Genomic DNA, 25,648 nt, shown 5'->3' on the forward strand with positions numbered 1-25,648 from the left:
GACACAACTAATCAGAGATGATACGGAAATAAGAGTAGTAGTTAAAGATATAGAACACAAGATTTGTTTATATGCTGATTATGTATTATTGTTTCTTTCATACCCAGAACTTAGCTTACCCAAAGTTATGTATTCTCTTGAAAAATTTGGACTATACTTGGGATAAAAATTAAATATACATAAAACACAGACTCTTCTGTGTAATTATAACCTTAGTGATAAGATACGTAAAGAATATACATTTAAATGGAATACCTCTTCTATGAAATATCTTGGAGTTCAAATTCCTGCAACCTTATCAAACATTTATAAAATTAACTATTGTCCCATTACAAAAATGATAAAAATGGACCTGAGCAGATGGCTTCTCCTGCCTTTAGACCTATATAATCGAATAGAGATAATAAAGATGAATATATTACCACGATTACTTTTTCTTTTTCAAGCTTTATCAATAGAAATACCAAAAAGGCAATTCGATGATTGGAAAAAATTAATATCCCATTTTATCTGGAAAAGCGGGCGGCCTAGAGTGAGATTTAACACTCTACAACTCCCTAAAGACCAGGGTGGGACAGGCCTACCATCGTTAGATGACTACTATAAAGCAGCACAACTAAGACATTTGGTTTGTTGGTGTAACGATGAATACTGTGCAAAGTGGAAAGATTTTGACATGCAGTCACAACTTGAAATACCTCTCCAAGTGTAGGAGATAGAAACTTTCAGCAATCACAATTGCACAAACTAAATTCTTTAACGAAGACTCCATTAGAAATTTGGTATAAAGAATAAAGGAATCCTAAAACGGAAAAACAGGGAAGAATTTTGAGATGGGTGGAACATGTTCTACAGTTTAAACCAGCAAGACTGGATCTAAGATTTAAGCAATGGAGCTTAAAAGGTATAACCTCCTTCTTCTGTCTTATCTCTACTGAGAGTGGACTAGAGAGTTTCCAACAACTTTCTCACAAATATAATTTAGATAAACAAGACTTTTTCCGTTACCTTCAAGTTAGACATTACTTTAATAAGAATATAATAGATACAGAAGAAAAAGGATCAACAATTGTTCAGATATTTGTAGATGCCTACAAAAAGAAGGTGAATAAGAGACTTGTATCAAGAATTTATTCTTGTTTAATGTCAACAAAAAAATTCAACAATGTATGTCAAACAAAAATGGGAAAAGGAAGCCAACACAAACATAACAGAAGAAGAATGGTTAACTATGTGGAAAACAGATGACTACAACTAATTCAGCTTTATGGAGAGAGTTTACATGGAAAAACGTAATAAGATTTTTCATTACTCCTAGAATAAAACATTTTCAAACTGGAAATCAAAAAATGAGTGAATGCTGGAGAAAATGTGGAAATGTGATGGCTGATCATTTTCATATCTTTTGGGACTGTAGTAATATCCATACTTACTGGCAGAACCTGTCAGAAATCAGGCAGGAACAGACGAAACAACGACGTAGTAAAAGACGAATATTTAATAAATCCAATGGGAAACAGGCAGACACAGGAACACGGAGTGGAAACATCAAGGGATAACATCAAAGACCGACAGAATGCAAGGGAAAACACACACATTAAATAGACAGACTGATTGGGATACACAGGTGTGGGAAATTGGGCAGGAACCAAAATACACAGAGCTGCGGGGGGAAATGATGGGAGAAACCAACTAAATAGTCCGGGGGTGTGACAGTACCTCCCCCTCCCGGAAGGCGTGTCCTCACGCCGACAAACAGGAAACAACAGTCTTAGGAGGGGGTTTCGGCGGAGGATGGACTCCCGGGAGGAGGGCAAGGGATGGAGTCCAGAATGGTGACGGAACAGTCCATGGAGGTGATGACGGAGGGAGGAGCCAAGGAGGTGACAGGTGGGGGCTGGAGCAGTAGGAGCCAGGTGGGACCCAGAACACAGCCATGATGGAATCCCACGGTGGAGCCGATGGAGGGAGGAGCCGCAGGGTCGGAGGGCCGAGGCGGAGTCCAGGACTCTGAGGCTGGAGGAGATGGTGAGGGATCCTCCAGCCATGACACCGATGGAGACTGGCAGACCTGCGGCGAACCCACCGCACAGATGGTGGGCTGAGGGTGAGCAAGGGGGCAGACAGTAGACAGAGGGGATTCAGGACGGCTGGACGGAACCAGCGGAGATTCAGGACGGCTGGACGGAACCAGCAGAGATTCAGGACGGCTGGACGGAACCAGCAGAGATTCAGGACGGCTGGACGGAACCAGCAGAGATTCAGGACGGCTGGACGGAACCAGCAGAGATTCAGGACGGCTGGACGGAACCAGCAGAGATTCAGGCATAGACAGAAGAGGGAGGGTCAGTGGGAAATCCAGGCAGACAGGTATATCTGTGACAAAATCTATTAAATCCCCAGAGTTGTGCTCTTGCTAACCCCCAGTGGCGGTGCAATGGATGGGGCTCTCTACAGCCCTCTCTTGCTCCACAAAGCACTCCACCGTCGCAGATGTAGTAGCCGGCTCTCGCACCTGGTCGGAAGTTTTGACCCCATTGGCGCTCCATAATTCTGTCGCTCCGGGCTCGGGCTTCCTGTCTGCGATGGGCTCATAATCCGCGGGTCGGGCGGGGTGGCTGGCTGGGCTCTGGGTCCGGAGTGGCACTGGCGAGATTATCCATGGAACAGGCGGGAAACGAGGGTTTGTTTCTCGCCAGTGTCCACTCCACAAACGTGGCGAAATCCTGCTTCAGCCGTAGGAGGAGGAATTCCGGACAGAGTAGGGGATTCATAATGACACGACGGAAACAAAAGACTGGAAAAAACGAACGGAAAACAAAACGGAGGTGAACACGCAAAAAAAATGATGGGAGAAACCAACTAAATAGTCCGGGGGTGTGACAGAACCTAAATAAAGAGATAAATGCAATAATGGGACTAAATCTTGAGTGTAACTTTAAAACAATGTATTTGGGAATTTCCTCTTCAATAATAACAAAGAAGGACATATACCTCTTTAATATACTATTAGCGACCAGTAAGAAGGCCATTACAAGGAAGTGGCTTAAGGAAGATCTCCCATCTGTATCTGAATGGCAAGATATTGTAAACAATGTGTACAGTATGGAAGTTCTGACATTTTCCTTAAGACAACAATCTGCTAAAATTTCAACATGCTGGGGAAAATGGTTGAGAAGAAAAGAAAGGTCATCTTATGGGTTTGACACAGTCTCCTTTTAATTTTAAGACTTTTGATTCCCATTTGACTCTAATCCAATATATTGTGTCGGATATGTAACTCTTAACATAATTTTGTATGGCAGAATCTGATCAAGACCTAATTACTCAAGAATGCTCTAATGTACTTGGTGACCAATGTATGTATGTGTTTGTTATGTTTAATTTTTTCTTATGTTGTGAGTTCTTTGTTCTGTATGTAAAAAAAAGGGGGAAAAAAATAAAGTATAAAAAAATAAAAAATAAACCACTGAAATAAGTACATTGCATAAGTATTCATACCCTTAACTCAATACATAGTTGAAGCACCTTTACAGCCTCAAGTCTTTTTGGGTATGATGTGACAAGCTTTGCACATCTGCATTTGGCAATTATCTGCCATTCTTTGCCTCACCTTTTTACCTCTCAAGCTCTGTCAGCTTGGATGGGGGCTGGCAGACATTTTCTAGAGTCCTAGTTGTTCCAATCGTCTCCCATTATGGATAATGGAGGCTACATGCTTCTGTAAACCTTCAATGCAGCAGATTTTTTTCTGAACTCTTCCCTAGATCATTGCCTTAACGCAAGTCTGTCACTGAGCTCTACAGGCAGTTATCTTGACCTCAGGACTTGGTTTTTGCTTTGATATGCATTTTCAGCTGTTAGACCTTTTCTGAGAGGTGTGTGCCTTTCTAAATCATACTCATTCAAATGAATTTGCCACAGTTTAACTCCACTCGAAGTGTAGTGTAACCCTCTTATTAACGCCTATGGAGTTTAGATGGCGCCCAGGAACCTGGTATCCCAGCTTTTAGATAGAGAAATATACTGGATTTTCAAGGATGGCTGCTATTAAGGCAACAAAACAGAAATGTCTGAAATAACAAAAGCGGTGCCTCCAATCCAACACTTATACTGTAAAGTATAAATAAACAATAGCAAATATACTTCTGGTTGAGGTCAATGTTTTATTTAAAATAAATATATTCTTAAAATAAACTGAAGGTTTTCAATAAACAAACAGCAACTCCTTTTCTGGTGGTTTTATGCACAATAAAGATCGCTTACCCAACTCAGTCAAATGTCTTTTGTGTGTCTCTACCTCAGGTGTAGCAAGGTTTTATATCTCAATGTAGGAAAACACAGCTTCAAATGAGCTACTGTATACTTATCTCCCCTTTTGTACATTTACGATGTACCTCCTGAAAATTCCCTAATTTGGAATTCACCACAAATTAGGAAGTAATACTGATTATGAAATAATTAACCTGACCAAAAAAGAACAACATCACATTTGAATCATAAATCAACTGGTCGTTCAATTCTTTATAACGATTCAAACCTATAGCAAACTCAACGGAAGAATTCACAGTTTCAAATAAACACACCCAGTTATGCACGTGCATAAAATGTCATTCGTTGGGGCCCGTTACCGTTGGTGCACAGACGTGGAGACGAAGTTCAACAGATGAGTGTAGTCACATTACTCACGACATTACGCGACAACAGACATTGGAAATCCCCCTGAAGAAACATCCTTGCCGTGATGACACTCGGTGTAGATAGCCGGCGCTTAAGGCAAGGGGGATTCACTAGCTCTGCGGGAAAGCTGAGAAGGCGTTGTTGTAGTCCAGCAATCAATCGACCGCCGTCACCCGAACAATTCCAGGCTCACGGCTAGAGTGAGATCAATTCGTCCTGTGAACTGAAATCAACACGACGAAACTCTGGTCCACAACGTAAACAAATAACTTAAACAGTAAGAATTACGTTAGCCTCGCTAAACGTTGTTAAGCTGTAATCTTCGTAAACTTCGAATTGTTTACAGTTGTAAGTCTTTTTTTTCCTCCCCGCGCCGTCTTCGTCCTCTTCCTGCCCATCTTGTGCTCCATGCTGATTGGCCAGTGTAGACTGTCAGTCCAACTTGGAGACAACTCTCATTGGCTCCAGATATTAGACCTCACACAAACGTACTTTTCACAATATACAAATCATAATAAAATAAACTTTAGATATTCAGCATGAATGAAGATAGCATAAACAATAAAGAAAATCTCAATATAGATATGGTAATATTGAGGTGGTTACAGTAGTAACATCTAGAAGCAATATGAATGCTCCTGAGCTAAATTTCGAGTGTCCCAGAAAAGGGTATGAAAACTTATGCAACGGGATCTTTTCAGTTTTTTTATTTTTAATAAATTTGCACAAATGTTTAAAACCTATTTTTTGCTTTGCCATTATGGAGTAGGGAGTGTAGATTGATGTGGGAAAAAATTTATTTGAAGTAGTTTAACATAAGGCAGCAACATAACAAAATGTGAAAAAAATGAAGGGGTATGAATAATTTCGCAAGGCACTGTATTTGTGTTTTGTATGCCTGAGCTTGAAATTGCATTCTTGAAATGTTTTTATATTTCAATTCTTTGTAAAATGTATTATAGTCTTGTTATAGAAATCACGTCCAAATTTGACTCGGCAAAGAGTGGGAAAATTGGGACCACGGGACTGATAAGATAACATTGTGATTTATGTTTTGGGAGGAGAAACTAACAGTACCCCAAGTTAGGACAATGTTTTAATTGGTCAAGACACCATTTGGAATGTGTCTAAAAGCTGAGTTTAAATACCCAGGACACCATTAGATCACTCTCTTATTTGTTCACGCTCCTTCGTGCCGCCGCGTTTCAATGCTGCTGTTTAGTGTTCTTTGAACGCTCTCTGGCCTGCATGCCAGTTGCTCCTCTAAAGGAAACATGAGGAGATTGTTACACTTCTGTCTTTTACTTTATGTCTTTTATTTCTTTCCGTTGAGAGTTTCCTGTTCTAGTGAAGACACGATGAAAGTAATTCCCATAACACAAAGGCAATGCAAATACAACCTCCAGATTCTAGCTGAACTGGTGCATTTGATTTAAAGTTTTAATAGCCTCAATACGAGGGTTAATTAAGTGATTGATGGTTGTTCAGGTCTAAGCAATTGCACATATTGCTATAAACTTGGGATTTCATATTTTCACTCATTCTTTCTGCACTTTCTCTTTCTGCAACCTGTTTGAATTCATGTGTTTATGTGTTAGATTAGTTTATATGTCTTAGATTTATCCAATAAAATCTTATTTTTAATAGAAAAGAGAAGTATCTTGTGTTTTGTGCTTACAAGTTAATGTCTAAAACTGCCAACCTTGCTACTGTGCTAATATATAGTGTTTTCACTATATTCTGGATAGTAATATCCATTGCAGAGTTATGTATACGGCTCGTTCCATGAATCGCGCGCCGACTCTGAACAGCCATAGAACAGCGATTCTGTTCAAATTCCCTATTGAATCATAATCAATTCCCCTTCAGCTAAATGTAATTCCCTTACAGTACCTAAACTAAAAGTGGAATATTCCCCTTGGCAAACATATTAATATATTACATTTCAAGTAACTAAAATTACTTAAGTTTCCTTTACAATAATGAGTTTGTCACAGCTCAGGATAGAGACTAGAGAAGGTTTGAGGCTTTTGGCTGCAACCGACATTGCATAGGGTAAAATTGGGGAAAGAAGCCACCCCCACTTTTAATTTTCCTCTTGACCACAGATGGTGGCCAAAGCTAAATCTAAACAATTGCATTTTTGAGGGTAATCTCATTAGAACAGTTTTAAGGTAAACTGATCTAATTAATTGATATTTGAAAAAGTGTGTGTTTACATTACGTTAAATGTGAAATATAATAATATAATAAGGTAGGATTAATTCTAACTTAGCTCTGAGGAAAGAAATACATACAGATATTTTATGTGTAAAGCTAAAATTGTACCCTTAGGATAAGATTGCCCCCTCAAAAAAATGATGGAATTTAAAAAACTAATGAAATTCTTGATGGTTTGAAGCATTAGTGGTGTTTGAATAGTGATCACCTTCTTCTGGGTTTGAAGAGTGATGAACTCCAAAGATGTTAGTCTGACTCGTGATGATGGAAAGTGAAGACATGGCTGTAAGTCGTGGCCTGCCAGGCACGGATGTGCCAGCCCTGGGACTCAGGCAGGTCACTGAACTCAGGCTGGTTCTGTGGAGGTCACACTGTTCTGCAGAGTTTAGTTTCAACACTTTTAAAACACACCTGCCTGCAATTTTCAAATAATTCTAAAATTGCTTATTTTTGCAACCACTCCTGCCCACAAAAGCCACCATAAAAACAACCTATATAGTTTTTTTCAGCAAATCGATGGCATTTACATGAAATAGTTTTGTAACATCAGTACATTTCTGACACCGGTCTTCTATGTTTCTATGCTTGAATCTCTTCATCCCAGTGTTTGAGCCTTTACCATTGTAAATGAGGGCCAGGTGACATTAAATTAACAGAATACTGTGAACTGATAAAAACAACTTGATAACTTACCCCTTTAAGGAGGCCTTGATTCAGCCGGCAGACCAGGAAATAATAAACATGGTGGACACCACCATTCACTTCTGTGTGTCAGGAAGAGTAGTGGACTCATAGAATGCCCACAGAATTCCAGGTATCCTTGTTTCATTTATAAATACACTACAAGTCCTAAGTAGAACAAATCCTGTAATTGCATAAGACTGTTTATACAGCAATGGACGTGACTGCTACAAGAAATGCATTTAGTGAACCTAGTTATGTATTTCTATGCAGACAAAAACTGCCTACATCCTCATCAGCTGCAGATAATAACTGCCAATCAATCACATGACAATCAAAATAGTAATAGACAATGAAGATATCATTGAAGATAGTGCTGACATTTCATTGGCACTCAGCATTCGGTTATCCATATATTCTGTTTTTGGTGTAGAATACCACAAAGGACAAAAATCACACTTTTCCACATTCTGCCCAATGTCCTTCAAAGAAACGTGCCAACTAAATGCTTTGAAAACATACTGTGCTTAACAAATATTAGACCTCCTGTCATAATAAAGAGAAAACACAAATATTTTAGGAATCTGTCAAAAAAATTTGTTTGGGCAAATAACAAACTGTATAGTATTGATTCATGCAATACTGAGAAGAATGTTCTGCAAGGACACACGTTCACTTTGATCACGGTCACACATTATTGTCATTTCTTTATCCTATAAAAAGTGTCTGATATTTATTTTCAGACAATTACACGATCCTATCCCTTTACAGTTCCTACTCTCTAAATATGTGCACTACACGTTGTCTTGCAAACCTAAATTTGACATTCAACAAATGATATTTTAGCAAAAGGTGGATAAATAACATATATCCTTTATAGCACTATTGAGGTTCTACATAATGCCTTTCAAGAAATGGTTCTTTATGGAACCTTCAAAAAGTACCAAAATAAGGGTTCTGCTATTGTTACAAGCTGAAGAACCCTTTTGGTGCTATCAAGAGTGCATTGTTTCCACTGTCAGGCTGAAAACAGGTGTGCTAGTGCATGCCAGGGCCATTTGCATTTGCATTGTCACTTCTGTGCCTTGTTTGATTAGGGTTAAAGCAAAACTCCAGGACAGACGTATATTTGATATAGATTTATACTTTAGTTGACATGTAAAATTGCAACTAGTTTATTCTTTGTTTGACTAACCAATACACTAAATCTAATACATGACTGTGTCTTCTTTACTCTTTTCATAGTCACTGGACATTAATAAGGAATTTAGCACTCTAAGCTGTGCTATAATGACAGCATTATGTAGTCTGCCAAACATGAGGTGTTTCCTGTCTGAAAATTAATTCCACCCAACAAACAAAAACAATTATCTTATACATGAATACTCATGTGGTACTTAAGGGCTGTTTTACGCCCATAACTTTTTCCACAGTGACCACATGTAAACAGTTTCTCTCCAGAGTGAACTCTCATGTGCCTGTTAAGAGTTCCTTTTCGGTTGAAACTTCTTCCACATTGTTGGCATGTGTAAGGTTTCTCTCCAGTGTGAATTGTTATGTGCTCTTTAAGGTGACATTTTTGACTGAAGCTCTTTCCACACTGAGGACATGTGAATGTGGATTTCTCTCGAGAGTGAAGTCTCATGTGGTTTTTAAAGCGTCCTTTTCGACTGAAACTCTTTCCACACTGAGTGCACTCATAGGATTTCTCTTCAGAGTGAAATCTTATGTGGGTGTTAAGATGTGTAATTTGAGTGAAACTCTTTCCACACTGAAGGCACGTGTAAGGCTTCTCTCCATTGTGTATTCTTATGTGTCTGTTAAGACAGACTTTTTCAGAAAAACACTTTCCACAGTGTTGGCAGGTATGAAGCTTCTCTCCAGTGTGAATTCTCATGTGTCTGTTAAGGCTTACTTTTTGAGTGAAACTTTTTTCGCACTGGGGGCAGGTGTGAGGCTTTTCTCCAGTGTGAACTCTCATGTGCACTTTAAGGTTTCTCTTAAGAATGAATCCATTTCCACACTGTTGGCAAATGAAAGGTTTCTCTCCTGTGTGGATTCTCATGTGTCTTGAAAGGCTTACTTTGTCAGAAAAACGCTTTCCGCAGTGTTGGCAGGTGTGAGGCTTCTCTCCAGAGTTAAGCTCCATATGGACTTTCTCTTCCATTTTGATTAGCACTTCTCTCTCCTTTTTAAGCACCATCAGATCTAAGGCAAAAGAGACAAATGCAAATTAACACCAGTTTAATGGCACAAAGCAACAGACAGCTAAACATTTAGTCATGTAAAGCATCTGTCCTATACCCAAGGGCATCGCACTGGAGGAAAAAGGTGATAGAGTGCATAAGGCCTAGATAATTATGGGGTAAATCGATGTTGGCAGCAGGATGTCATGTCTTATACTAACTCAAACATACCAAGTTCAATCTCTATAAATAGATATCTAATATTTTAAAAACCAAAGCAGAACAAACAAAACTTTTCGGGCACAAACGAAGCACAAACAACCCCGGCCATTTGGGGTAAATTTAGAGCAAGTGGGGGGCTGAGTGACCTCAGAAAAACAAACACTGACTATTATTTTTATATCTTCAAAACCGAACACATCTCTCCTGTTTAACTACACTGGCTTCCTGTTAAATACTGAGTACAAGATTCTGCTTCTCACTTTTAAAGCTCTTTATAATCTTGCACCTTAATATCTCTCTGACTTGCTTCATATTTGCACCCCGAAGCGCACTCTTAGATCCTCTTTCCCTTGTTGTACCTTCTGTTGGTTTAGTCACTATAGGGGCCTGGGCATTTAGCTATGCTGCTCCTCATCTTTGGATTTCTCTCCACAATCTATATGACAGTGACAGTCTGACTACATTTAAATCATATCTTAAAACTTATTTGTTTAAATAAGCTTTCTATGATCAATTTAAATTATGTAATGTTAAACAGCTGTTGTATTGTGGTCTTGATTTTTATGATCAGCACTGTATGATGTTCTTGAGTGTTTTGAAAGATGCCTTTAAACAAAGCATTGTATTATTATTATTATTATTATTATTATTAATCAAATCGAAGTTCAATAAAGCACATCTATCCATCATAAAAGTGTGCCACACAGCTCTAGGGGGTAGATAAAGGCCTCCTGAAGCGAATCAATGCATTTTTGTAAGATAAATACTTTAAGAACATATTTAAAACTTTATAATAGTAATTTCTAGCCTGTCAATATAAGCCAACAGAATGCTGTTTTTTTTTTCTTTGCTAAACAAAGGATATTCTAGTGCAGCATTCAACTTAAAAATTGTTTACTCCCTTCCCTCCATCTTGTGGACAGGGATGTACATCATTGCTAACGTTGACCGAGTGAATAACACTATCAGAACCAGTGCAACACCCTGGATCACTGACGTATTATTTGCCAACTCTCCCTTTTAAGTTTGTATAAATAGTTTATGCACCATTTCATAGGCCTATTGATATGAAAAGGCATTTAGGGAAAGCATAAAATTAAACATACAAATGAAAAAGACATGGCGTATAATCCTTCCATAAATAATACAAAGTGACAAACAAACTATTTTAGAACTAGTAATATATCAATAATACAGTCTTTTTTTTTTTTTTATTAACTCATGTTTTAAATGGATTTGGAACAAAATGCAAAAAAAAAAAAAAAAAAAAAAAACATTAACATTTCATCAAATAAGTTTGTCTGTGTCAAACAACCTCCTCTTCCACTGTTTCAAAGCTAACAGTTGCCCTTCATATACATACGGCCAATGTCTCAGAAGTGGGAGCAAGCATTACAGGAAACATAAGAGCTCCTCCTGCTTTCAGAGCTGATATGTGGGTGCACTTTGGTTTTAAAAAGAAGTCAGGGTGTAATAAATTAGATAAACGAATGCTGTTTGTGATCTTTGCCAGGCTACACTGCTTCATCACTTAACAAGACACCATGCACCTCAGCTAAATCTGCTGATTCAAGGCGAACTACCAAGGGTAAAACCACCAACAAGATTGCATCTACCTCAGTTTGTGCAAAGAAAATTACAGTTACATTTTATGACATTCATTATAAATATCATTCATTTTTGGATCAAATGAGTGTGAATGAAAACCAACCTGTTTGTTCCTCAGTATCTTCATGTTTGACTGTGAATGTTTCTTCAATCTTAAGGTCTTCATTCTCCTCTTTAATAAACGCCATCTTTATAATAGTGTGTCACGATCTAGCAGTTGCTTCAGCAGGAGTTTTTCTGTGTGTTTGGACACTTTGTCCTGTTTAAGATGAAAATAATTAACAAGTATAAAAATTACATGAAAACTTAACTCTAAGTGTGTCCCAATCAGCTCCTTGGAACAGTAGTGAGTGCACTGGTAATGGAGTCAGTCAGAGTAATAAATGATGGACTTAAATGTTCTGATTAAATTATATACACAAGATAATATTAGGTATTTATGATGTATATACTTATACATCATAAATACTTATACATGAATATACATATATATATATATATATATATTAAATAGATTACATGTTTATTAAAACATTTTAAGTTAATTTGCAAAAGTTGTCTTTACACATGTTTGTTCTCGTTTGTAGCGAGCGCTTCGAATCACTGAATCATTTTACGAATGATTCGGTTCAGAAGATTCGGATTATCAGTTTCTCTCACTTCTTTCCCGTACGGTGTACTGATTCACGATATAAGGAGCGAAATAAGACGCACCTTTCCTATTATTAATATGAAGATGCGCTTTACTCACGAAAGTAAGTTTAAGCTATCATGAAATATTTGCAGCTGGTTTGTAATAGTTGTCGTGTGTGTTTGTTGTTCTCGTTGCATTTACAGTGTTTTGAGCAGCAGATGTCGTCAGTGTACGGTGATTCGAGCGATTCAAAACACTGAATCATTGTGTGATGCAATTGATTCAGTTGACAAGTGTTTCGGGAAAAAACGCGTTTCTATATCGCTACTTGCCAGTGACTGAATGTTTGTGGTAAACTGATTAAAACGACCTTCATTAATGTCAGTAGATAAGTAATTTTGGGCTGTGTTTATTTAAACACTTTAAACAATTAAAAGCACAAACCTTTTTTCAGCCGAATCAAACACACGGGAGCGCGGCACAGCCTTATGACGTCATGTCACCAAAACAAAATAAAAGTCTTGTGAGCTAAAACTCCAGTATCTTGGTCTTCACATTACAGGATTGGAAAGAATTTCTGAAAATTTCAAACTCATGAATCAAATCAAGAATTTGTAGATCAAAATGACATTTTCCATGACTGTAAAAGATTAAATCAATCTATTTTGACTGTCTGAATATGAACCTTTAATTAAAATTGATAGTTATTCTAAATGTAAATAAAAGGTGATTTACATTTCCCCAGATTATCTTTATTAAAACTGGCAGCATATAATTTGTGCTAAAGTGTGATAATGTTTAAAAGCTTATTAAAGATTATAAAGCTCCTCGTGTCAGTTACCACCATCACCACTGCAGTCACTGCACAAACAGAAGACCAGACCAAATTACTTTGTCAACCGGAGATGGAATCACCACATTCCGCTAAGTCTAGGACTTTGGAGCGTGTATCACAAGTCTTTTTTTATTAAACATCAAACCATTAAGGCAGTTATAAGTAAGTGAAGCAAAACCATGGTTAAAAAATTCTTGAAATGTAGATTTATTGTATATACATGTTTTTATTAATAAACACATTTACATGGTAGAAAACATTTAATGCTCTTAATGTTTGTTTGTTTGTTAGTGAATGAACACACACATCTACACACCTCTAAAGTTTTAGTAACTGCATCAAACTCCGTGATCAGTATATAATAAGCCATATTATTTTTTTCATCACATTGAATGTTTAAATCAAGACAGCAACACAAGAATTATGAAGTTTCAATTTTGTCAGTTCATTATCTCAATGAATATTGATGTGTTTACAACGAGAATACAACCCTGCACTTATTTTGTTAATCACTGTCACATCCCCATAAAACACAACACACTACACCACATCCAGCATTTAGGGCGCTATAGCCCTGCAGGAGGGCCAAGTAATTAATTCAGTTTGTGGTGTCCAAGACAAATTACTACTGTGAAATGCGTCTGCTGCTTTACTTACTGCTCATGAAGCAGTAACACGCTGCCAGATTGAAATACACAGTATGATGTCACAATGACAGAGTCATTAACATAAATAGAATGTTTAGAATCTTTGATCTTCAGCTGAAGCTTCTAAATGACTCTTGCTGCAGATTTAAGTCTAAGATTTCTCACTTAAACTCAGAGTTTCTCAGGACACTTGGACTCTAGTGAAAGTTTTCTTTCCACTTACGAGCGAGCGCTTGGGACAGGACGTAAATTCTAGGGCTCCTCTGCAGGGCTTTGGTTGGTTGGTGGGTGCAGGAGGGCAGTATAGCGCCCTAAATGCTGGGTGTGGTGTAGTGTGTTGTGTTTGGTGGGGGGATGTGACACAGTCATTGACAAAAGGGGTGCGGGGTTGTATTTTCTCCAGTCAAATGAGCATTAATGTTTATAGGAACCACACCCATCCCTGCCCTTCAGATTAATAGTTGTCAATCACTGTTTACATCTGCTATAAACCTTATTTATAGTTGATTTATTTGTTAAAAAGCAAACACATGAGCAAATAAAATGAGGAGCATACATTTCCTTACAATGATGAGCTCACTGGTTTACAAAGCACACTAAAATTCCAAGAAATAATAAACTCACAAAACTGAAGCTAAACAATCCTTGTGTTGAGTCCTTTTATTAACTGATCATGAATTTAGTGCTGTTACTAAAATTTTAAGATATGTGTTTAATAGTTATGTTTGTTCCAAGAAGTTAAAGTCCCCATTATATCAAAATGGCTAATTATAGTATGAATATGTTATCCTTACATTTATCTGTAAACTACCTGTCTCCCATTGTCCCCATCTTTGGTTTTCATTCACTAGCTGTCCTTGTGTTATCCTCTCAGTGTTTTCTTCGCATCAGTCCAAATCTTCTGGTTTCTCTGTCTCCAGCTACCCACAATGTATGTTATTAATCAGTTTTGACAGTTTGTGGATTATGTATTATTATCTGTATTTGTGTCTCACACAAAATTATACATTTTGTTGTTGTTATTTTTTATTAATCTTAGATTTCAATGATTAGCTCTGCTTTGGGATAACCAACAAGTTTTAATCTTGATCTTTATTTATTTTTTGTTTGGCTTAACACTTTGGTAATTCTTCTTCTCTCTTAAATTATGTTCTGCCCGTGCCTTGTATGTTCTTACTGTCTATTGTGAAAAAAAAAACAATGTGCAAAAAAACAAAACAAAAAAATAGCAGAATGTTAGTGTCTTACTGATGACTTTCAACTTGTGACTTTGCTGCACAAAAACCCAGAGAAAATAGTACATATCTTTGCAAAACAGGATCTAGGCCTAATTGAACATCACCAGACAGTGATCAGGCTAAGGAATCTAACTTCCTATCCCTATCAAAGAGGCTGCAGGTCTGGCTTAATTCTTGATTTGTGAAGCTGCGGACCTCAGCACCACGGACAGCAGCCGATCCAGAGCTCAGAGCAGCAGTGGATTGACGACTACTAAAGCCATTTTTTCCCAAAATCTTGATATGGGAAAGTAAAAATAATTAAACTTAGCTACTAATAGTGTTTCATCAATGTATTAAATTATCTAAAAAGTATCAGCAATATCTGTGTTAAATAACAAGGTTTCTAAGCAGTTCTCACATGTCTTCAATGTTGTGTTACTACAGCAATTTTCTATAACATGCCTGAATCAGTAAATACATTAATAAACAAAAATTGTCCAGTTGTCAGGTGTTCAAGTGAAACTGTTGTATGGGGTTTCAAATACACCATATGTCTCCATTTTTGGTAAACTATGTTTCTTCAAGTTACCAAAAATTGAGACATATGGTGCATTTGCTTTACTAATCTCGTTTAGTCACTATAGAGACATCAGACCCAGTGGCAAATTCCAGAAGATCTGACCAAAGTAAGGCTCCTCTCGTGGGTTCATGAGTGCTGAATGAATGCCCTGGCGTTCACATCTCTGAAAATGTTAAAGCAAATTTTCAGTTCAGTTCGTAAGCTTCATCTTTGTCATTTAACTTCATCATTTTATGACACAAAACAATATTATTTATAAAAGTATAGTGGATTTGGACATCTAGCATGACACCTGCTATAAGAAATGCAGTTTTGATAGGGACAATGCATGCTAATGAACATTTGTATAAAATATAGAATGTATGTAAGCTGAATTATAGCAACATTGATAATTTATACTAACAGACCCTAGATAGGTACACACAATAACACATACTCAAATATACATACAAACATCATACAGAAAACAAAATACTCCAGAAAATGTACACTTACACAACTGATTTATCGTGAGCCACTGCCAAAAGTGATTTTTGAAAGTATGATAAGTGGAACATTGTCTTAATGAGCGTGGCAGACTATTTCAATAGTGACACCCGATTACAGATAGTACTTTGACCAAAAGACATTAGTCTGTATGGCACCCCACAATCTCTTCCAATGACAGACCTGGTACCAATTTCATCTGTTTTATCAGGTTTGGCAAGACCACAACATACCTTATAAATATTTCAGGCATATTTGGATTTTTTTATTTTATTTTATTTTTTTTTTTCGAAATAAATTGTGTGTTTTTTTAAAGAATGTTACAGAAGTTAAATGAAAAGGGTTTATCTAGCACTTTTATTGGTTTCTTATACAAGTGATTTTGTTGTTGTTGTTCAGTAGTACATATATTTTGGTAAGCCAGTCATGAACATTTTCCATAGCAGTAGTTAAGGTAATTGAAACCTCCTCCCAATTATTTACAAATATAAAAATGACTACATCATCTGTATACATGTGGACATTTACATCATTACATACTCCAGGTAAATCAATATTACAATAAAATAAGTCCCAAGATAGAACCTTGTGGAACCCCAGTGGGGCAATCAAGATAAGATGACTTTGTACCATCAATACACATACATTGTTTCCTATTTAAAAAGATAATATTTTATCTAAATTATTTAAGTCTTCCAAAAATGTTACATTTGTTAATTTGGCTAAAAGAACCTGGTGGTCAACTGTGTCAAAGACCTTCTTTTGAACCAACAGCACCAACATACGCACTTTTATCTAGTAGGCATTTGACTTTCTCAACAAACAATTAGCTGATTGAAACATGAAAAAACCATAACCCCAAAAATGGGGACAGAAGTGGACAAAAGAGACTGTGATACACAGGCTGTTTATTTGTGATCCGATCAACTAAAACACAATTTCTAAACTCAGGACCAAATCCGCCACTAAGGTATTTTAAACTCTATCTTCTCTTTGGTGTTATTACATGAATCCTAAGATGTTTCTTGTCTGTGAAACTTTCCACAATTCCACACAGATGACATAAAAACAGTTCTTTCACATGTGACGACTCATGTGGTATTTAAGGCCAGCTTTATATCTGAAACGCCTTCCACAGTGACCACATTTAAATGGTGTTTCTCCAGTGTGAACTATCATGTGCCGGTCAAGGGATCCTTTTCGGTTGAAACTTCTTCCACATTGCTGGCAGGTGAAAGGTTTCTCTCCTGTGTGAACTCTTATGTGCTCTTCAAATCGTTGTTTATGATTAAACCTCTTTCCACACTGAGGGCATGTGTAGGGCTGCTCTCCAGAGTGGATTCTCATATGGTCTTCAAAGTATTGTTTTTGATGGAAAGTCTTTCCACACTCAGAGCATGTGTTGGGATTTTCTCTATGAGTTCTCATATGGATTTCAAGGTTGTCATGTTGATCAAAACTCTTTCCGCACTGATCGCACGTGTAAGACTGCTCTCCATTGTGAATTCTCATGTGTCTGTTAAAGCTTTCTTTTTGAGTGAAACTTACTCCACACTGTTGGCAGGTGAAAAGGCTCATTCCAGTGTGAATTGTCATGTGGGAGTTAAGGTTTCCTTTCCGGTTGAAACTTCTTCCACACTGTTGGCAGGTGTAAGGCTTCTCTCCAGTGTGAACACTCATGTGGGCTTTGAAGTCTCCATGATAACTGAATTTTTTTCCACACTGTTGGCAGGTATAACTACTCCCTGTCTTCTGGTTCATTTTTCTTGAGGAAGCTATTTCAGTCTGTGAGCAGCTATAAGATTTTTCTCCAGTTATAAAATCGTGTTGATCTTTACATTGACTCTTCTCTTCCATTTCATTCAGTTCTTGACTCTCCTCTTTCAGCACAATCAGGTCTAATGTGAAAAAGACAAATTAATCCCAATTTAATGGAACAAAGCAACAGATGTCAAAACTTTAAAACATTCAGCATCAAAACCAGTGGTGTACTGTAGGGTATACACATGTATATGGCTTATACCCACTTCTAAATCCCCTCCGATGCGCATCATTCAGTAGTCTCCTGCATTAGCCAAAATCATGACAGTGCACCATTTGAATAGCTAATTCAATCATATGTGAATAAATGCAAACGTTCCTTACAAACACCCACTAAAGACAGTGATGTGGTCAGGACCATGGCGCAGGCTTCCTTTGAAATATGTTTGATGATTGCGTCTGATGCACCTTGCTCTGTCCTCCGACCCCCGTCAGAGGATGCAGACAGTGACTGAGATGCTGCCTGTTCATATGTAAAAGCATGTCAGGGGAGGTGTGCAGAGTGGTAAACTAATAAATAATTAGTGATTACTACTTTGAATTCAAACATTATAATGTAACTGTAAAACAATATGGTCAAAATTAAAAGAAAGTGAAAGTTGTGACGTATTGTCAAGTATGGTGACCCATACTCGAAATTGGCCCTCTGCATTTAACCCATCCAAGTGGGCACACACACAGCAGTGAGAAGTGAACAACACACACACACACACACACACACACACACACACACACACACACACACACACACACACACACACACACACACACATATGAACAAGTGAAATGCAATACTTTTTAATACCTTTTTAATACCATCCTATATGAAATTTAAGACCTAAACCTGTAATAGAAATACACATATTACATGCATTTAATGTAAAAAGCAAAGAAAATTTCATGGCTGTCATAAATTCTATTTATTACTACAATATTAAGTGAACATCTCATATCAGCAGTTACTATTCCACACAAATATCCCCATAAAAGTACAACTTAGAGATATCTGAAGATGTAAACAATTTATTCTAAAGCAATATTTTCATCAGTGCTCTATTAGCTTTTACATCTTAAATCTGCATATTTGATTTAACTTTATAAAGGCCTTTTTTACTTTTGAAATGTATGCATCACCTTTGAAATTATTACAATTTATCAATAAATTCTAAATGGCTGTTAGCAGTCAGATTACATAATTTACACTGCAAAATTAAAAGTGCAATAAAAGATGTTATGAGATTAATGTTTTAAATACATTTATGAATGTACAAATTAGAAATGTTGGGGTGGGGATGCATACTTCTAAACATACTAAACTACCAGCAGGTGGCGGTAAGTCACTTAATGAATGAGTTATTTCAACAGATTCCAGCAAAATGCTAATCATTTAGTAGTAAAACGTTGCTTGGAGAATGTGCTATACTTCTGCTGTCATCCTTGTTTGGAACTATTTTGGTTGGTGAAACAGAACAAAACAGTAAATATTTTGTCTAAAATGTAAGTAATTACTTGACTAACTAGTTTATTAAACTAAAATTAATGTAACATTTGTTACATTTGTTAATCGTGAGAATATTCAGCAAAAAGCTCCCTTGGTGTATTACTGAACTATACATTTTCAATTGTTCCCTCAGTGTGTTTCTTTAGAGTTTCTTTATGTGTGCTGTTACGCTCATTTGTTTTAAAGTATGTCACAAAGAGACAAGAAATACACTATCCATTATCAATTGCTGTTTACGTTAAATGTATTAAAATAGGAATCTTTTTTGCCTTTTGATGCTTCGCTGGTTATTTTTGTCACTTCAGTTTTAATCAGGCAGTTTGTTTGGTCGGGCAAGAAAAAAAAAAAAAGTAAAAGTATCTTTAAAGTATCTTGAAGGCTGGGGGTCAGCTAGCTCAACCTATATTTATTATTATATACAGAAAAAAAGCTTGTTAAACCTGTAACTACCACAGGGGGAGAAAAAAATCTTTTGTCCGTTAGACACTGTGGTCTTGAAAATACATGGTCACGCCAGCCGCACTTTTTTTTTTCATGCACGTCTAATCGCGCACTTACGGTATGGGTGCTAGGAGCGGTCAAAATGGATGTAAAGACGCTGTTAGAATGGCGTTTTCTTTATGCTTTACCTGATATTTTCCATCAGGACCTAAATTAAGTAATGAAGACTGAAGATATTTTAGCGGAAATGTGACCAAAACTATTTAAGATCTATCAAAACTAAATTTAAGACTTTTTAAGGATCCGCAGATACCCTGAATTTAAGTAGTCAACTAATTCCACATTTATATAATTTAATTACTTACATTTATACTATGGGGACATTGAATGCTTGAATCTGATTGGCTGACGAACGTTCTAAGGTGTGCATTATTTTCAGGGAAACGCACAGCAAACGTAGTTTCAGGCAGCATTTGACCGCATCACATCTGTATCACTTCGCCACACGATTTCAGTTATTTCAAAAGTCTTTACAGCCTAAAACAGCAAAATAACCAAAACCCACAACGACACTTGCCAAACAAATAAACACAGTAAACGATAGGATAAGGTGTAACGACCAGTCCGCTTTGTGTCGTGGCCACATCACCACCTCAGGTGTGCATTATTTTTTAATAATTCAACGGCCTGTCATCCATTATTCCTTACATTTACTTGGGGGACCTATACTATAAAATCTATTCCACCTTTAATATAAGTTTAAGAATCATTTTCAAAAGACTTCCAAACATAGTTATTTATTTCATATGCAAAGATTTTACTTAGACCTAGCTGGCCATTTACACTGAAGAATTAAATGAGACATGGCTCTTTAAATGTACAGTGTAAATCAGAGCACTAAAATGAAAGTAGAAAATGGCCTTTTAAGAGAAAACAAATTATTGAGAAAATGTACAGTACTAAATAATTCAGCTTTGAGAATGAAAACCCACCTGTTTGTTCCTCAGTATCTTTATGTTTGACTCTGAATGCTTCTTCAACCTTCATGTCTTCACTCTCCTGTTTAAATAACGCCATCTTTGTTTGTTCCTCAGTATCTTCATGTTTGACTCTAAATGTTTCTTCAGTCTTCATGTCTTCACTCTCCTCTTTAATAAACGCCATCTTTATAATATTGTGTCACATGGATCTCAGTTGCTTCAGCAGGAGTTTTTCTGTGCATTTGGACACTCTGTCCTGTTTAAGATGAGAGTAATTAACTGAAAGATAAATAAACCCAAACTAAATCTCTGGGTTCATCTGAATCATCTCTCTAGTTCAGTAGTCAGTCAGAGTGATAGTTAAAGGCCCTGAATCACCTGATTATCTAAAAACACTCAAAACTTCAACTAATAATACAAATAAAGAGTATAATAACAAAAAAAAAAAAAAACACTATTTAGTTTTGATCAATATTAGGCATTTAATGATTAGTATATTACATTTAATAGATTACAGTTAAAAATGCTACTGTTTGTAAAAGGTTTTGAAACAATGAATCATTTTGCGAAGCATTTGATTTAATTGACTCGTAGTTTTGAAAAGCTCCGTTTCTCCATCAGTAGGTGTCAGTGAATGAATTCGTGTTTATGATTAACTGATTCACGATATAGGGAGAGAAATAAGACGCACCGTTTGTTACTATTGTGTGAATGCCCTGCTGAAAAAAACAGCTAAAACCAGCCTAGGCTGGTTGGCTGGTATTAGCTGGTTTAAGCTGGAAATGGCTGGTTTTAACTGGTCTCCCAGCCTGGCCAGGCTGGTTTTAGCAGGTGGTTTTCCAGCCTGACCAGCTAACACCAGCCTGACCAGCCTGGCCAGGCTGGAAAAATGGCCAAAACCCCTCTAAAACCAGCCTGCCGACCAGCTATGACCAGCTAAAACCAGGCTGGTTGACCAGCTAAAACCAGCCAACCAGCCTGGGCTGGTTTTAGCTGGTTTTTTCACCAGGGGGGTGTTTATTTACACAAAATAGCATTCATTAATATTAGATAGTGTATTACAATGCTAATAAATAACAATGTATTAACTTTACATCGCTTGTAAAAACTATAAAGTATTCCGAACGTGTTGTACCGATTTAAACACTGCATATAATCAAAAACACAAACCTGTCTTCAGCTGAAACACAGACGCAGGAGCGCGGCGCGGCCTTATGACGTCACATCACCAGATCAAAATAAAAGTCCTGTTCAGGCGCTGCTGTGTCTACAATCCCAGAAGTGCATGAATATCTCTATAAAGAAAACACATGCAAATAATAAAATATGTCAGAGGTCTTCAGAGTTTTATTCTTGGTGAAATGCACATTTAAAATATACGGCCTAATTGAGTGACTACCAAAAACAACCAACAAAAGAGTCTATAGCACATTTAATATGAGACTATAAAAGGCAAAACTGGCATGTTTGATATAGAATTTTAAAGCTGACTAAACAAACAAACAAATAAACAGTCAAACAAACAAATGGGTATTCATACTTTTATTTCCTATTTATGAAATATATATTTTTTTGACATGCATTAATTTATTTATTAATCTAGGGTCTGTGAGTAACGCAATTTCAATTCTCTGTATGTCCTGTACATGTGGCAGAATTGACAATACAGTTGACTTTGACTTTGACTATTTCTCTGTCCCAGCAGGCACAATGTCATAAGACGACATTGATATTTGGTTAACTTGTTGTTGCAACGTCGGCCAACCTGGAGTCCTACTGAACTGTTATGTAAACTCATATTCAGGGCCTCTTACAACAAAAACACCTTTTAAAACCAATGTTATGTGTCTAAAATTTTAATACAACCAATCATTAAAAAGAACTTGAAAAAATTATAATCAAGAGCTTAAATTAAAATGAGACGTGTGAAGAAAATGAACATTCTGCAGAAACCAATAACGTTAGACACTGGAAAAAAGAGAGACATTTTTGGCCTTAACTTAGTTAATAAAATAAGTATAAATATAACTACATTGTTATGTTCTAGTGAATTTGCCCTTACCTCTTATGTGCTGCACCACTCAGTATTGCAGAGTAACAGTGTCCTTCTTAAGTTGCCTGAGAAATATGGCTGTGGCAGAAAGGCTGTGGGTTGCATGCTTCTTCCAAAAACAGCCATGGCTAAATCCTTAATCGTGGCTGACCACCATGTGCCTCCTCTACCACATGCTTGGAAGGTATCCTTTGCAATGTTTAGTTTTTTTGTCGATTTCAACCCGTGCAATAGACTCTTGACAAAAACCATCAGTTGTTTTTATATACAATTGTCCGGATCTCGGCTGGTGAGGAAGGTTCATTATTGGCAGTGGTGGACAAAGTACACAAACCAAGTACTTGAGTTTAAGTAGAGATACATTAGGTAAAATATTATTCCAGTAAAAGTGCTCCCTTTACAATTTCACTTGAGTAAAATAAATGTTTTCCTACCTTTGTTTGTGGTGTCAGTGCGTACACATCTGAACAATTTCGAAATTATAACTCTCTCGAGGCCCACCTGCAATTTACTAATGGATGGGTGCAGAACCTGCAGATTTTCCATGTTAACGAGCAGAAAACTGTTATTCGCACAAAGGTATGTAACAAACACTCAACTCTGTCACCACTAACCGTCTTTTCATCAGCAGTTCGTTTTTCTGTCTGTCTCTGTATTTATCTATCTGTCTACATACCTATCTCTACATATCTGCTTATGTCTGTCTGGCTGTTTATCTGTTTATCCATCGCTCGCTCTCTCTCTACATGTGTATATGTCTTTCTGTTCATCTTACTGTCTGTCCATCTATCTATCTATCTGCCTAGTGTGATGCATTATTGTTTTATTAATTTGATACCTTACAGTATTATTTATGTTCTGGTTAGGTATGTTTTGATCTGTGATATGAATCTTTTGGGGACAAGTTCTGTTGAGGTGTGTGGCACTTTGGACATAGTTTCATAACACTTCAACTGGTGTGGTCAGGTGGTTTAGTGAGACAGTATGATGTTGTTTGGTGCTAAAGACCATGGCTGCGTTCGAAACCGCATACTTCCATACTATATAGTAGGCAAAAAGCAGTTGGCGAGTGAATAAGTATGTTTGAATCTTAAGTATTCATAAAAGAGTAGGCGAGAATGAGTAGGCGAATGCACTAATTCCCGCGAGATTCGGACGAACGTCTACTTAAAGTGTGTTCGAATATGCCTACTTACCTACTATATAGTACGGAAAATGAGTACGTGAAGAAAGAAGTACGTTCGAAACCTCAGTATTCATAAAAGAGTAGGCGAGAAATCCCCGGATGTCCTACTGCTTCAGCCCAGATTCGGGAGTGTGCATCCGATGGACACTTTTCTATCCCAGAAGCCCACGGGAGATCAATACGTCATAAAGAAGAAGAGAAAGAGGATTCGTCATAACCAAACATTTCAAATGAAAAAATGGACGCGTGTGTTTTCAAATGTGAGTATTAGAAATCAATAACAACGTTCCTTCTGTTTGTTGAGATTCTGTAAACTTTCATTGTTGCAGGTGTAAAGCCGCTACATAGCATAGTAACGTTATATTTCTGATTTGTTTTATGTGTAGCAAACAGTAGTAAGCACACGTACGTCTCTAATGTGAATATACATGTATTATACACCATAAATATCTTAAAGATGATAACCAAATGTATACTTAACATCTGACAGGAAAATCTTAGATAAGTTTTGCAGATGAACACATGTGAATGATGTATGTGTGCTTTTATGCAGTTAGCATCTTTGCTTACATTAGATGTTACTGTATGTAATGTAAATACATTTACATAAAGAGATTAGATAACATAAATTAGATTACATAAAGAATGTTTTATTTGTCCATTAGCACTGTTGACCAATTGAGAAACATTTGTGTTGGATAAAAAGCAACTTACCACATCAGTAACTAACTCAACATGTGAATGTAGTATTGAGAACATACATCACAAAGGGAATCTATTTGAATGTTACAGGGACAGATGAGCAAACGCATCTGCTTATCCGGTGGAGAGCGTCTAATGAAGCCCTCTTCACCGGAAAGCGAAATGCTGCCATCAAAGGCGTCGAGTAAGTATACAACAGAAATGAATAAAACAAATTTTAAGCTGTAGTTTATTTTAGTTATTGTAATTTCAAATAGTTATTACAGCACTTTTCTGTTTCTTGATTTTGTGCCTTTGCTGCAGAGCTTTTGTGGTGGAGCAGGGCCTGCAAGAAAAGGTCACTGCTTCAATCATAAAAAAATGGGAAAACTTGAAACAAAAATATAAAGTAAGATCATATTGTTACCTCTAATACAGAAATCAAATCGCACTGTGCTGTTAAACTGACTGCTTTTGTATTGTGTTTGTGCAATTTTGTAGGAACTGAAATGTCCAGCAGCCGGCGTGAGCACTGAGGATGGAGACCACACAGCAGCATCATGGAAGTGGTATAGTGCCATGGATGAGGCAATTGGGAGCAGACCCTCCATCACTCCACCTGCTCTCGTTGCCTCATCTGGGCCAGATGTTGCTGTGGCCTCTTCATCCTCGGTGATGCCAGCGCCTGGAAAAAGAAAAAGAGATCTCGCCAATCTGATGAGGGAGATGGAGGAACGGGAAGCGGAGAGAGAGCGGGAAGCATCTGAGAGAGAGGAAAGGAGAGACAGGGAGGCAAAGGAAAGGGATGAAAGATTCCTTCGCCTCCTTGAGGCTCTCACAAAAAAATGAATGAAATAAATTGTAAAATAAAAGCATGTTCTGATCATTTACACATTTGGTTTACATAAAGAACAAACATTTTAAAATAGATTCTATCTATCGATCTATCAATATGCATACAGTACTGTGCAAAAATCATAGGCCAC

The 25,648-nt window shown here is 37.1% G+C and overlaps 2 protein-coding genes across 2 annotated transcripts in view; one reads left to right on the forward strand and one right to left on the reverse strand.

Annotated features, from left to right (window-relative positions):
- The window catches only part of LOC141334108 (uncharacterized), a 294,786-nt gene that overhangs the window by 231,975 nt on the left and 37,163 nt on the right, over nucleotides 1-25,648 (forward strand). The window lies entirely within an intron of this gene.
- On the reverse strand, nucleotides 8,706-11,851 carry LOC141334117 (uncharacterized). The gene is made up of 2 exons (XM_073839261.1): nucleotides 11,701-11,851; nucleotides 8,706-9,789 (listed from the first exon to the last, which is right to left on the reverse strand). Exons 1-2 carry the CDS (start codon nucleotides 11,783-11,785, stop codon nucleotides 8,954-8,956), a joined length of 921 nt encoding a protein of 306 aa, XP_073695362.1. The 5' UTR covers nucleotides 11,786-11,851; the 3' UTR covers nucleotides 8,706-8,953.

Source organism: Garra rufa, chromosome 4 (genome assembly GCF_049309525.1).
Source record: "Garra rufa chromosome 4, GarRuf1.0, whole genome shotgun sequence".
Taxonomy (NCBI): domain Eukaryota; kingdom Metazoa; phylum Chordata; class Actinopteri; order Cypriniformes; family Cyprinidae; genus Garra; species Garra rufa.

Excerpts from the sequence above, each read along its gene's own strand:
- LOC141334117 (XM_073839261.1), bottom strand. The coding sequence starts at position 11,785 with ATGGCGTTTATTAAAGAGGAGAATGAAGACCTTAAGATTGAAGAAACA. Across the intron at positions 9,790-11,700 it reads AGATACTGAGGAACAAACAG|ATCTGATGGTGCTTAAAAAG; the intron begins GTTGGTTTTCAT and ends CTTTTGCCTTAG.